A 14,606-nucleotide genomic window follows, 5' to 3' on the forward strand; every position below is an offset into this window, starting at 1 on the left:
GAAATACCAAAGTATGAGCTTTGAATATTTGTAATGTGTGCTCATAAAAGCCATTTGTCTCCACCCTAGAGTCTTAGAGTTGTTTTCTCCGCTGGTTCCTGAGCTTATCCATGCTATGCTGCTCAGTTTGTTGTATTCTCTTTATATCTGGAAAGACTGTAGCACCTGATTTTTTTCTCTCATTCCGAAAGTAACCAAGAAATCTTATCCACTGCCTTCTTTTTCTCTGCTTTTCCTTAACATCTCAATATATTTTACTTATTTAGTTTTTATTGACGTACAATACACATAGGAAAGAAGTACATGTGTGATACATGTGCCCCTCGGTGAACTGTCACCGGCTGAATACACCTTGAGAAGCAGTCCCCAGATCATGAAATAGAACATTCCCAGGACCTCAGAATTCCTGTTCATGTGTGCCCCTCTAGTCACTACCCTTGCCAGAGGGGACTCACTGTCGTGCTTGCTGACCGCATAGCTTAGTTTAGCCTGTCTGTACCTCCTATAAAATGGAATCACATCGTATGTTTCCTTGTATCTGGCTGTCTTGCTCAACATTGTGCTTGTGTGATCTATCCGTATCGTTTTTGCTGTATGGAATTCATTGAGTGACTATACTACAAGTATTCTTGCCACCTTGAGGGACATTTGAGTCGTTTCCGGATTTAAGTTATTGAGAGTAGTGTTGCTCTGACCTTGCTAGTTGATGTCTTTGGGTGAACGTGTGCATGCATATCTGTTGGGCATGTACCTAGGAGTGGAATTGCTGGGTCATGGAATACGCATGTGTTCCTCTTTTGTAAATTCCGCCAGGAGTATGTGAGAGCCCCGCTGCTCCACATGCTCACCAATCTTGATATTGTTCACTTTTTATTGTAGTTGTATTTTGTGGTTTTAATTAATATTTCCCTCATGAACAGTAAAATTCAGCTTTTTTTCGTGATTATTGTCCATTTGAATATCTTCTTTTGTGGGGCATCTGTTCAAGTCTTTTACCCCTTTTTCTATTGGGTTGTCTGTCTTTTTCTTATTGATTTGTAAGCGTTACTTCCTTTTGGATACACACACGCACACGCACTCACGTAACGTAAATACTTTCTCACTATGAATTGTGTTTCTAAAAGCTTTGTTATTTCACTTTTCATGTTTAGATCTACAGGCTGTCATCTCAGTTTATTTTTATGGTTTAACTTAAAGAGAATTTTATGTCAATTTCCCGCTTATTATTTGAGTGCCTTCAGAGCAGGAGTCATGTCTTTTCCTTCTGTCCCCCAGCCAAGCCTCCTCCTGGCCCCAGCACACACCGTATGGGGCACACAGTAAATGCCCACTCTACAGGTCTAGCTTTTGGCATAATACATGACACATGACGTTTATTAAGTAAATGTTTGCTGTTTTAGTGAATGCTTATACAGTCTAAAAACTTTCTACATGTTAATTGCTGTAGATATCAAATAATTTAAAAGCCATCTCAAATTCTAACACCTCTAAAGCAGAATTCTTGGTTTCTGTGTCCCCTAGAACCTGTTCCTTTTCCAGTGTTCCCATCTCAGTAAGTAGGTCAAGGTTTGCTCAAGCCTCAAACCCAGAAGTCATCCTGGATTTCTCTCTTTAGCAGAACCTCCCCCCAGTCCGTGCTAGCAGAAAGTCTTGTCAGCTCTCCTCTCATGTGGTTTATGTCATAAATCCATGTCTGTTTTCCCTGCTAAGGTCCTGTTTCAGGCCATTATCATCTCTTACCTTGTTAGCCTCCTGACTGTTTCTTCTGCCTCTCACTGTCATCTGGGCTCTATTTAGCAGTAAGAGGGATCTTTTAAAACCGTGAGTCAAAAAGTAGTTTAAACTCTCTTAAAACTCCACTGGTAGCTTTACAACACACTTGGAATAAAATCCACCCTCCTCGGTATAGCCTTACACGACTTGCCCCTGCCTGCCTCCAGCTCCCTTCCTGCCGGCCTCCCTGACTTCAACCGTTAGTTTATCTCTTTGCCTAGAACATGCGAACGTCTTTCCTGCCTCAGATTCCTTGCACTTGGCTCTTGTTGCCCAGAAGGTGCTTCCCCCAGCCCTTTCTGTAGTTTCCCCCTTACTTCAGGTCTCAGTTCAGAGGCAGCACCGGATGAGGGCTTTCCCGGCCGTCTCATCTCAAGTCGCGCCCCTTTTATTCTCTCCGTGTTCCTCTTTACTTTTTCATATTGTTTATCACCAGCTGAAATTAGCTGGTTTGTTTACTTCTTATCCATCTTGTCCCAACAGAAGGTAAATTACACGAGAGGAGGGACCTCATCTACCTCCTTCACCTCTGTCTCCACTGTCTAGAACATGCCTTGTACCAAGCAGATACCCAGTAAATATGGATTCAAAAGAGTGAATGATGGAACAATGACTGTGAAGAGTGTGCCACTCTCTGTGATAGGAACTGACCCAGCTGCTTCATGAAGCCGTGACTGGTGGTATCAGATGCATTTTTAAACCTTTTGCCTTCCATTTCAGGCAAAATCACTTCAGCCTCCTGTCACAGAAAAGCAGGGACATCAATGGAAAGAGTCCGATCCTGTGATGGCTGGCATTGGGGAGGAGGTAAACTTCTTCCTGCACGTTGTTTCCCGAAGTAGCTGTGAGAGGCTTGCTGGCTCTGGGTGCAGACTCCTCCGGGACTCTTTTACTCTGGCTTGCGACCTTGGTGTGTCCCAGAGTCTATGCTTTCGCGAGCCCAGTAGCAGTGCCCTTACTGCCGTGCCATTCAGACTGAGGAGTCTGCTCATTTGTGGCTTCTGCAGATCGCTCACTTTCAGAAGGAGTTGGAAGAGTTGAAAGCCCGAACTTCCAAAGCCTGTTTCCAAGTGGGCACGTCCGAGGAGATGAAGATGCTGCGGACAGAAGCAGATGACTTACACACCTTTCTCTTAGAGATTAAAGAGACCACAGAGGTTTGTGTTTGTATTCTTCCTAAATTGGATTGCAATTTAAAAACTTGTTCTCACAGTACTGGATGTCCATGCTTTCTCTCTTCAGGGACCACCACTGTTGTTTTTGTGTAGCTGAGTGGGTCACTTAGGAATGCCTAACTGCAGAGCCCGCCTGCAGCACTTGACCAGAAACTGTGTGCCTTTGGTCAAGTCAGTCTAGCTACTCTGGGTTTTAGGGTTCTTAGATTGAAAATGGAATAATAATAGTTTCTACCCCACTGACACATACAAGCTACTCCATAAAAGTTTATTATAGTTGTTAATTTAGGTATATTTAAAAAATTTACTCTCTTTTTTTTTCCTTAGTATAAAAACAGATTTTAATGAAGATATTGTGGCTCATTTACAGGAGCAAATTTACTATCTTTTATAGTAAATTGTTAGATTATAAGGTGTGAGGTTTAAAAAAAAGCAGAATACTCAAGAGTATACATAGTGTAAAAATATCAGACGTTTGTTGTTAATAGTATGATTTACTGTGTTACTATCATTGCTCCTTACTGTGTGCCAGGCGCTGTGTGAACTACTTTACCTGTATTATCTCATTGAATCCTCACAACGTACCTGTATAATGGGTACTGTTCTCCCTTCGATTTTGCAAGTCAGGACACTGAGGCTTAGAGAGGTGAAGCCGTTTTCCCAGAGCCACCCGGTTCCCGAGTGTTAGTGCCAGGATCCCAGTTCGGGCTGTGTGACTCCAGAGCTCTGGTCTTGGGTAACATACTGGACAGAGGAAGGTTCTCCAGGGTGCTAGCAGTGATTGTCTTCAGGTAGTAGGATTATTGGTACTGTCAGTACTTTCCTGATTTTCTGAGTTCCTGATTATTAAAATATGTATTTTTTTATTGAGGGAAAAAAGTAATTAAAAAAAAATGAACATTAGTATTTTTCTTTCTAAACAATGAAATTCTTTTTTTCTGTAACTAACTATATTCAGATGTTCATCGTGTTAAATATTTGAGAAACACCACCTTCCTTGACCCAGACAGAAAGGTTTATGTCTCAGAAATACCACTTTCTGTATCAATACATCCTTGTACCTTTTTTAGTCTCTTCATGGAGATATCAGTACCCTGAAAACAACTTTACTTGAGGGTTTTGCTGGTGTTGAAGAAGCCAGAGAACAAAATGAGAGAAATCGTGACTCTGGATATCTACATCTGCTCTATAAGAGACCGCTGGATCCCAAGAGTGAAGCTCAGCTCCAGGTAGGAGAGTCCAGCCCAAGTGTGCTGTTTCAAGCAAACTCCTATGGCAACCACTCTCCTTTTTGAGGTATGGGTTTGGATGACTGCCCTTATGAAGTTGTTAATTTCTTGTGAATAATTTACTATGACCCATAGACTTCCTTAACTATAACATAGAAAATGGCACGTTTCTACTTAGTGATTTTTGGATTAAACAAAAAACAGAATTCTTTTTCTTCCCCTAAATTATATTTAGCTTTTTTTTTTACCCTCCCTAAAGCCCCAGTACATAGTTGTGTATTCTCGTTGTAAGTCACCCTCGTTCTTTGTGAGCTGCCACCGCAGCATGGCTCCTGACAGACGAGTGGTGTGCTTCCGCACCCGGGAACTGAACCCAGGCCGCCAAAGCAGCGTGCACAGAGCTTTAACCACTAGGCCATCAGGGCTGGCTCAAAAATATAATTCTTAATTAAACCTTAAGCTTGGTAGAGGGTGCGCTATCGAAAAAGTTATATTTAGACATCAAGTCATAAATAACAATTATTAAATTACTAACTATTCTTTGAGTGCCAGGTACTCTGCTAAGTGTTTTTTACACATTATTTCTAGTCTTCAAAACTAATTGCTCTGAAAGATGTGAGTTATTGATTCCATTGTGCAGCTAAGGAAATTGAGCCTCATAGGCTAGGGAGCTTGTCTAGAGTGATGTTGCCACTAAGGGTGGAATCAGAATCGAAACCTCCACCTGTAAGCCATACTTTAGCAAAGTTACTTCTCCCATTAACTCTTAGTTATCCTTATTCTTTGTTTTAATCTGGGTTTGTTTTCGTCTTTCCATTTATTCAAAACTGATGTATCACAAGCTGTGGTGGCGATCATCTCCCACCTCCTCACATTTGCCTAGAGTCCTGGTAGCAAAGGGTGCACAAGTGGTAGTGCTGGTCTTCCTCACCTGAGACATGAGGGTCTGTGAGTGCGCAGAATCCCCTCCTGCCCAGAAAGTCCACCATTTCCATCCCACACCTGGGAAGCTTACCGACAGTAGGAAAAATGAAAGAAGTGGTCCCTGCTCCCAGACAGGCTGAGGAACCCCTGCTGTGTCCCGCAGCCCGCATGGCATTCCTAGACGTGTCCTCCCTCTGGATGTTAACTCTGGAAAAGAGTGCTGACCACTTGCCTACCACTCATCAAATTACAGGCCTCCATGTTGCATCAATTACACGTTCTTCCTACATGCCTTTTTCAGTTCTTGTTCTGTGTCTAAGTTGAAAGAAAAGCATACAGCTTTTGGGGGACACCTTCCCCATTCAAAAGTAAATCACTTTCTTTTTTTCACAATGCTTAGTAGATAATAGCTAGCATTTATTGAATTGCACACTATGTACAAAAGGAAGATAAGGAAACAAGAAATATTGAAACTACCCATTCTCACCACAAATAAATGCGGGGCCCTTGACCCTGGGCAGTCTAGCTCAGAGCCAGTGCTCTTAACCAGTGTGCTACAATGTACAATCCCTCCAGCTGGGTAAGTGGCAGTGGGAAAGATGAACATATAAATGTAATGTGGGCTGTATTGCTGTGGGATTACAGATGACGGAGCAGCTAAGCCACAGGAAAGAAGCATTTGTGATGGGCCCTAAAAGAAAAGTTGTTTTCTTTGTGGTAGACCAAGTTGGGAGGGCATTCAGAAGACCCAGCATCAGCTAATACACACAGGTGTGATCACATTTGAAGTGTTCAAAGAAAAGGGCCTCCTTGTAATCATTGAATATTGCGTTGAAATTTATGTTTGATGCTAAGGTTACTGCTACTTCCTGAAATCATCCTGCCTCTTTTTAAATGACATTTTCTCTTTTTCAGCTGAGGCATATACCCTTATCCAAGAATAATTTGGAAAATATAGTTAAGCACAATAAGATCTTTGTACAGATGTAAAGAGCTTTTCCCAGTGTATAGCACATTGTCTTCATTTGTATACATATTTGATGGAAAACTTCATCTTTAATTTTTGAGAGTCAAATTGTGTAGCCATGAAAGTTAACACTGGACCCAAAATTTAAAGAAAATTATTGCAGGCCCAAAATAAGTTAATAAGTAGGAATTTTAATAATAGTAAATTCAATTTCTAGTGCTGATACTGTTCATTGTTTTTGAGAAGAAATGAGTGTTTCTCAACTGGCGAGATGACTTGTGTGTTCTATGCTATGGATAGATAGGTTTAGAATTATTTTCAGCGCTGTTTCGTAGGATAATTTTGTCTATATTCCAGTTAATTTCATGGGTGGGAGAGCAAAAACCAAATGGCTGCACGGCTGGAGTGCCAGAGTGCAGTGGAAAATTCCTAGACCGTGTGAGATGCTTTACAGGAGCTGAAACAGGAGACTCAACAAGAACATTTGTTCCCTAGAGGCCCTGGGCAACAGCTCCTTCTCTGTCCCTTTTCCTGGCACCACCTGTCTGACACACAGTTAAAAAGGTGGAGCTTCTCTTTTTCATTTTAACTATAATGTTCTAATGAATATGTTAAAGACTGTTAGGTTTTCCGTGTTCATTGTGGTCCTCAACATAAAAATGTTTCACAATCATTTTGACTGTTGTGATACACCTTCCTCCAAGCTCCTGGAAAATGCAGCCATTTGCCTTTTCATTTTCCTCTTGTAGGAAATTCGGCGCCTTCATCAATATGTGAAATTTGCTGTCCAAGATGTGAATGATGTCCTAGACTTGGAGTGGGATCGGCATCTGGAACAAAAGAAAAAACAAAAGTGAGCCATGTCTCATCCCCCACGGGCTACAGGAGATGCTGCTGTAGCCTTTTTAAAAGATGACTTAGGGATATTTATAAAAAAACGTACAAATGTTCGTTCTCTTTGACCCAGTCATTCTACTTCTAGAAATTTGTTCTACAGAAATAATAGCAAGGCTCACAACAATTTACATAAAAGAATTTATATTGCAGCATAGTTTATGATAGTGAAAAATTGGATTCAACCTGATTATCCAAAAGTTACAGGAGTGGCTAAATAAATCTGGTCATGTTTTTTTTCTTAATACAGAATACTGTAACCATTGACTAGCAGGTTCTGAAAAAATCTGATTAAATATATTTTTTATGTTATGTGAAATGTACAAAATATATAATTATTAGATAAAATGTATGAAAGACAGAAAAGGTAAGACAAAATTATACTGGATCATTTCAGTGTGGAGGTCTGAATATAGAAAAGATACTGGAAATAAATCTGTCAAAATATTCACAGGGGCTGGCCCCGTGTCTCAGTGGTTAAGTTTGCGCACTCTGCTTCAGTGGCCTGGGGTCTCGTTGGTTCGGATCCTGGGCGTGGACATGGCACTGCTTATCACGCCATGCTGAGGCGGCGTCCCACATGCCACAACCAGAAGGACCCACAACTAGGATATACAACTATGTACTCGGGGCCTTTGGGGAGAAGAAGAAGGGAAAAAAAAAAAAGATGGGCCACAGATGTTAGCTCAGGTGCCAACTTAAAAAAAAGAAATATTCACAGCTATATCTATGAGATGGGATTAGGAGGAACTGTCCTTTATGCTATTCTGTATATTCCAAGTTTTCTTTTTGAGGAAACGTTCCTAATTGGTGTGGATAATTCAAAGGATGAGAGGAGTGATGGCAAAGATGGAGAAATCCTTTTGCCTCATCCTCTATCTCTGGATATTTGCTTTTATGCCGTATGTTTTCTGGGAGGAATAAAATGCAGTACATTCTAAGAGCAGTCAAGTTTCCACAAGAAACGCGAAAGACGGATCAGCCCTCACAATGCCAGATTTCTGAAACACCTGTGCTTGATTAGTGATTAGCCCTATGAGGAAAGGAACCAAGAAACGATCTGTTTACTTGTTTACAAAGCTGTGGGATGGCGGAACTTTTCAATGGAGCAACCTGTGTGAGATGTCAGGGGCAGGGCTAGAATGTGCTTAAACTTTAGAGGGCAGAATTTGATGCATTGTATTGTACCACGTGGAGAAAGGCTTTGTGCCTGACCTGAGGAGCCTCAGCCTGGAGCATAGATGTGGGCAGACAGAGGTGGGCGTGGATCACTCAGACACTGGTTGGGGGAGGATTCAGTGGCCTGTGGCCTGGAGCACGTGTACCTTTGGGCAGTTGGGCCCCCTTAGAGATTTCACAGCTTACTCCCCTGGTTCTGAATTCACGTTCAACCACCTGTTGGCAAACGGCTTGCCCTGATGGTGCACACATTCTGCTGTGCATGACAGTTGGATTTCTCTTTGCTAATTAATAAGTTGGCTTTTTCTAAAAAGTGCATGATGTTCTTTGGGAAGCCAGGCTTTCTTCTCCTTTAAAACGACCCCATGGATTTATTACTTAACATGGTTTTCTTTTTAAGTTCCCTTTCTGCAGGGTTCAAATTCTTAAATCTGTACAATTTTCTAGCACGTCTCTGTTTTAGGTCCTTTAAACGTTACCTTGTACCCTACTGAAATGCATTTTTAAAAATTTATGCTGAACTACTTTGTCACTAGAAAGATAGAGCCTGTGGTCCCCTTCTTCTTGTAGTTCTTTCTGGAAGGTTACTTCTTTGCTGCTAAGTCGTGTGCTGTTCCAGTGTTTGTTGACAGCTCTCTGAAGCAAGGACTGATTCCCATAGAATTCCAGTGAACTCCTGGGTGTTTTCTTTTTACCAACTATAATTTATATACAGAAAAATACATATTTCCTAAGTATGTATATGAATGAATTTTTCCCCATTTTTGACTCGATCTCCCACCCTTTTCTTCCTGCAAACCTCCTTGGACTTTGTCCTGATTATGCTGTCCTTTGCCACAGGCCTGGCCTGCATCTCTTAAGCTGCTCTTTCCTCGTTCCAGTTTATCCTCATTAGGCTTTCATCCCCTTTTCATGTTCTAGTAATTTCTTGATGCTTCTTGCCCACTAGTGGCTCTCCATTTTATTCTTTTAACTGTTAGACTTGTAGTCTTTTTCCTTCTTGTGGGAGGTTCTTTTACTTGAACCATTCACCTTTAATTCTTTTCTCATTGCTGTCAACAGGCGCCTGCTGGTGCCAGAGCGAGAGACACTGTTTAACACCCTGGCCAACAACCGGGAAATCATCAACCAGCAGAGGAAGAGGTTGAATCACCTGGTGGACAGTCTCCAGCAGCTCCGTCTTTATAACCAAACCTCCCAGTGGAGCCTTCCCTCGGATGTTTCCTCCCAGAGCAGCGCGCACAGGTGTGCGGGAGCAGGGGCCTGTTACAGCTCCTCTACTCAACAACGTGGCTGAATGAAAGAATGAATATTTGGGAGTAAAGTGGAGTATTCTTAGAGTGGTTCAGATGTGGGTTTGAAAGTGACTCCGCTGTCACCCATGTGATCCTGGTCAAGTTCCTCACCCATTCCAATCCTTTGTTCTTTTGCCTTAAAAATGAGGGTAACAACACCTGCCTCATGGGATTGCTGGAGAGTTTAATTAAGTCTGTAGAGCAGCTGGTAGTGTGCCTGATGAAACAGTTGCTCAGTGGATGATAGCAGATACTACGGTAATAGGATTGTTGTTTTACTGTAAATTAACTGATAGGATTAGGTTGACTGACTTGTCTCAAAATTCAGGTTTGTCGTTTTGGTTGAAGGTGGAAACTTAACAGACCCTGCCAGTTAGACAGGTAACTCTGAAGTTACCAAGGTGGTTTTGTGTTTCTGCCTTTAGGCCAAACGTGTAGATGTTAATTGCCCTTTGTGCTGAAGCACAGGTGGTGCTGTGTTTGCAGTGGGGATGGTATGTAATACTGAGATTCTGATCTCTTTGAACTGATTATGTTGATTGGTTAGATTTCCTGTTTCTGAAGATTTCCTGTTGGGGATGCTCTCATCTCTTGCATTTATACTTAGGAGGATAGTGTACCCGCCTTCCCTGATTTCTCTAGTCATAGTTGGTTTGTATGTGACACTATCCTATTTCAGTTTTGACAGTGACCTTGAAAGCCTGCGCAATGCTTTGTTGAAAACGACCATAGAGTCTAACACCAAACCCTTGACCAAAGTACCAGGTAAATTGCATTCCTCCCAGTTTTTTAACTCTTTGTTCTCTTCCATCTACTAACATCTTGAAAACCAAGTCTTAAGCGTTTATGGGTTCATGAATTTCTTGCAGCTAAACTGTCCCCCGTGAAACAGGCCCAACTGAGAAACTTCTTGTCCAAGAGGAAGACGCCGCCCGTGAGATCTACTGCTCCAGGTAGCGGGAACTGGTCCTGGACTCTTTAGCATAAACCCTGCAGTGCATGGCGTGGGAGGAGAGGGGGTGTGTGTGTGTGTGTGTGTGTGTTTCCCTTTTGGTTTTTAATAGAGGATAGAGAAAATGTCCCCAGAATCTGTCATCTGTCTGAATATTAGAGTAGGAAGCAGTGCACACATACCTGACGAAGCAGCCCAGGTAGTAGTTTTGGCCTTTGCCCTGTGTTTTCTGCCATCCTCAGATTATGTGGCAGTGATTCCCAAGGCTTCGAGGAGGCCAGCTGGCTCTAGGGGTCCTGGCCTCTGCTTTAGCTGGAGAAGTTGTACTTTTCTGATTCCTCTGGGGTTTTGAGTGAGATTGCATTTGAAAAAAAGGCTTCTTAAGAAAGAAGAAAAAAACTGATTAGGGAATGATGGCTGAAATTGCTTGGTGAGAAGAAGCCATATAGCTGTTGAAAAAAATTATTTTGCAATTAAATTACCTATATAATTACTTCAATTTTGTTTTTAAAAAATATTTGTTATATACAACTTCAGACGTAACCATGGTTTACTGGCCACATCTGCTTTTTTCTTTGAAATTCTGTTTTGAGTTGAAATTGTTTTTTTAATACCAACAACAAATGCCTTTTGGTAATTAAAATAGTAGGAGGAAATTTAATTTAATCACTGTACCGTGGTTTATTAATTTTACTTTCATCATATAAGGTAGGTAATAGTCACAGACAAGTGAATTATTTAATAACCTTTTTCCTTATCTAAAGAATTCATTTTCTTGGTAGATAATTGGAAAAATATGGAAAAGTGTAAAGAAGCATAAAAATTATTTTTATCCTTCAACCCAGAGAGGGCATCACTTATATCATTTTGGTTTACTCCCAAACTTTTTTCTTTGCAGATGTAAGCTTGATTTTTTGAAAATAAGATTGGGTTACAGGTTTGTGTCCTAATTTTTTATTAATTAAAAATTCATGAGCCCTTGCTGTGAAATAGAAAATAAACGTTGGTGAGGATGTGGACACATTGGGATGCTTGTGCACTATCGATAGGAATGTAAAACGGTGCACCTGCTGTGGAAAATAGTTTCATGGTTCCTCAAAAAATTCAAAATAGAGTTACCATATCATCCGGCGATCCATTTCTGGGTATGTACCCAACAGAACTGGAAACAGAGACTCAAACAGATATTTGTACACTCATGTTCATAGCAACATTTTGCTTAATAGCTGAAAGATAGCTGAGTGGATAGGGAAAATGGAACTTGTGCTACCTTAAAAGGGAAGGAAATTCTGTATGTGCTGTACTGTGGATGAACCTTGAACACATTATGCTAAGGGAGATAAGCCAGTCACAAAAAGACAAATACTGGATGATTCTACTCGTATGAGGCGCCTAGAGTAGTCAAATGCATAGAGACAGAAAGGAGAATGCTGGGGACTGGGGGCCGGGGAGGGGAGAAGAACGGGGAGTGCGTCTTCCTGGGGACAGGGTTTCCGTCTGGAGATGGACAGTGGTCATGGTTGCACAGCAGTGTGAATGTACTTAATACCAGTGAAGTGGACACTTAAAAATGGGTAAGATGATAAATTTTATGGTGTGTATATTTTACCACAGTAAAAAATTGGGGAGAGGATTTTTTGTTTTTTAATTTTAATTTTTCCTTTTTCTCCCAAAGCCCCCGGTACATAGTTGTGTATTTTTAGTTGTGGGTTTTTCTAGTTGTGGCATGTGGGATGCTGCCTCACTATGGCTTGATGAGTGGTGCCATGTCCACCCCCAGGATTTGAACCGGCGAAACCCTGGGCTGCTGAAGCAGAGCATGCGAACTTAACCACTCGGCCATGGGGCAGGCCCCCAGAAAATTTTAAAAATTAAAAGAAATTTCATGGGGCTGGCCCAGTGACACAGCAGTTAAGTTCACACGTTCGACTTCGGCAGCCCAGGGTTCATCAGTTCAGATCCTGGGTGCAGACATGGTACCACTTGTCAAGCCATGCTGTGGCAGGCGTCCCACATGTAAAGTAGAGGAAGATGGGCATGGATGTTAGCTCAGGGCCAGTCTTGCTCAGCAAAAAGAGGAGGATTGGCAGCAGGTGTTAGCTCAGGGCTAATCTTCCTCAAAAAGAAAAAACTTTCATGAACCTTTCTTCTGCCTTCTGTTTTTAAATATTCTTTGGACATATGCCTTATAATGGCTGCACAGTATTTCTTTGTATTAGAAGGCCATAATCTACTTATCTAATCCTTGTTGTTAAGTGTTAATCTTTTTGCCAAGATTTTCCTCAGAACATCCCTGTTCACAATTCTTTAACTACATCTTTGATTCTATCTTTATCATAGATTCCTTAGAAGTGAGGTTTGTTTAACTCATTTACGTTCAACAAATACGACCGCCTACTTTGTTCCACAGCGGTAGGTGAGAGGAACATAGTCTCTGATCACATTAAACTTTTGATTAAGACGGGAATACAGACATTAAGCAGATAACTGCATGTTATACTCATTTAACGTTAGCATATATGCTATAAAGAATAACTCAGAGCATATAAACGTTTTTAACATTCAAAATTGTGAAACTAACACACACACAAAAATACACAAAACAAAAATATCCATCTGTGTAACCTCTCTGTACCCAAGTTGAGAAATAGGACCTTCCATTGCCACCTCCCTAGACCGCTCTTGTGCACCTCCTCATCCTGCTCCCAACAGCTACCACTCTCTGGACGTATGTGGTAGTGGTAGTATACCTTTGCTTTTATTTGTTTGGTTTTTTTCTTTTGGCATTTTAAGTTTTTATTTATATTTCGAAAAATTTCAACCCCCCAGCTGCACGAAGAATACATTGAGCCACCCACTTAACCCCTCACCCAGTATATTTCCCAGTAACATTTGCCACAGTTGCTTTATTTATCTCCTCTCTCCCACACGTGCACACAGTATATTATTTTTTGGTGAACTATTGAAAATAAGGTACAGACAGGACCCATTACTCCTAAATATTTCAACGTGTCCTTTAAGAACAAGATCATTGTCTTATGCAGCCATCATATGATGATCAGGTTAATGCACCTTAACTTGGGTAGAATGCTGTTGTCTAATATGCAGTCCCTGCTCATCGTTTGCCCTCTGTCCCTCTAAGTCCTGCATAACCACTCCTTTTAAAAAATCTGGGATCCAATCCAGGATGGTACACTGCATTGAGTCATTCTCTTTAGTCTCCTTTATCTGTGCTTTTCTTGACAGTTGTACTATTTAATTGTGCCTCTCCAAACACTGTAATTGGGTTTTTTCAGCTTTTTGGGCTTTGCATACTGTGTTAAGTCCATTCATTTATTCTTTGGGTGGATTTCCCTTGTTCCACATTGGGTTTGTGAGGGTCATCCATGTCATTGCATGTAGCTGTTATTTTGTTGCTGTGTATTATTCTGTTGTGTGAGTATACTGCGTTTGTTTATCCATTTGCCTCTTGGTGGACATTTGCTGTGCCAGTTTTTAGCTATAATGGAATAGGATGTTGTTGTCAACATTCTTGTGCGTGTCCCTTGGGGCGTATGTGTATCCCTTTTATTTGGTCACATGGCTCAGAGTGGAATTATTGGCTGCTATTCTGTCCGTATGCCCAGCTTCAGTAGATTCTGCCATACAGTTTTTCAAAGTGGTTGTACCGTTTTCTACTTTTATCGTCAGAGTATGAATATTCCAGCTGTTCCACGTCCTTGCCAAGCTTGATACTGTCAGTCTTTTTCCTTGTAACTATTCTGGTGTAATCCTTTTATATGTTTATTAACCGTTTGGATGTCTTCTTTTGTGAAGTGCCTCATTAAATGTTTTGCTCATTTATCTGTTGGAAAATCTATCTTACTGATTTGTAAAAGTTTTTATAAATTCTTGATACCTTCCCTTGGTTGGTTATATGGCTTGTAGATAGTCGCTTTGTTGCCTTCTTACCCTCTTTATGATATCTTTTAGCCAGTGGAAGTTCTTAATTTTAAAACAGATGTATCAGCCTTTTCTTTTACAGTTAGTACTTGCTGTGTTCTGTTTAAGAAATCCTTCTCTATCTCTAGGTCACAAAAGTGTGTGTGCACCTTTGTTATTGTCTAGAAATGGTAATGTTTTGCCTTTCAAATTTAGTTATACTGTCTACCTGGAATTGATTTTTTTTAACAACTTTATTGAGGTATAATTTACATATTATAAAATTCACCTGTTGTA

General features: G+C 40.9%; 1 protein-coding gene across 4 annotated transcripts in view; it reads left to right on the forward strand.

Annotated features, from left to right (window-relative positions):
• Positions 1 to 14,606, forward strand: part of NUP214 (nucleoporin 214) — a 97,671-nt gene that overhangs the window by 23,161 nt on the left and 59,904 nt on the right. For all 4 annotated transcript variants that reach the window (XM_046667207.1, XM_046667225.1, XM_046667233.1 and 1 more), the window contains exons 15-21: positions 2,494 to 2,580; positions 2,781 to 2,930; positions 4,019 to 4,177; positions 6,818 to 6,921; positions 9,204 to 9,386; positions 10,116 to 10,201; positions 10,306 to 10,389. In XM_046667207.1, coding sequence (XP_046523163.1) covers positions 2,494 to 2,580; positions 2,781 to 2,930; positions 4,019 to 4,177; positions 6,818 to 6,921; positions 9,204 to 9,386; positions 10,116 to 10,201; positions 10,306 to 10,389 — 853 coding nt within the window. The remainder of the gene's footprint in view (positions 1 to 2,493; positions 2,581 to 2,780; positions 2,931 to 4,018; positions 4,178 to 6,817; positions 6,922 to 9,203; positions 9,387 to 10,115; positions 10,202 to 10,305; positions 10,390 to 14,606) is intronic.

Source organism: Equus quagga, chromosome 1 (genome assembly GCF_021613505.1).
Source record: "Equus quagga isolate Etosha38 chromosome 1, UCLA_HA_Equagga_1.0, whole genome shotgun sequence".
NCBI classification, from domain to species: domain Eukaryota; kingdom Metazoa; phylum Chordata; class Mammalia; order Perissodactyla; family Equidae; genus Equus; species Equus quagga.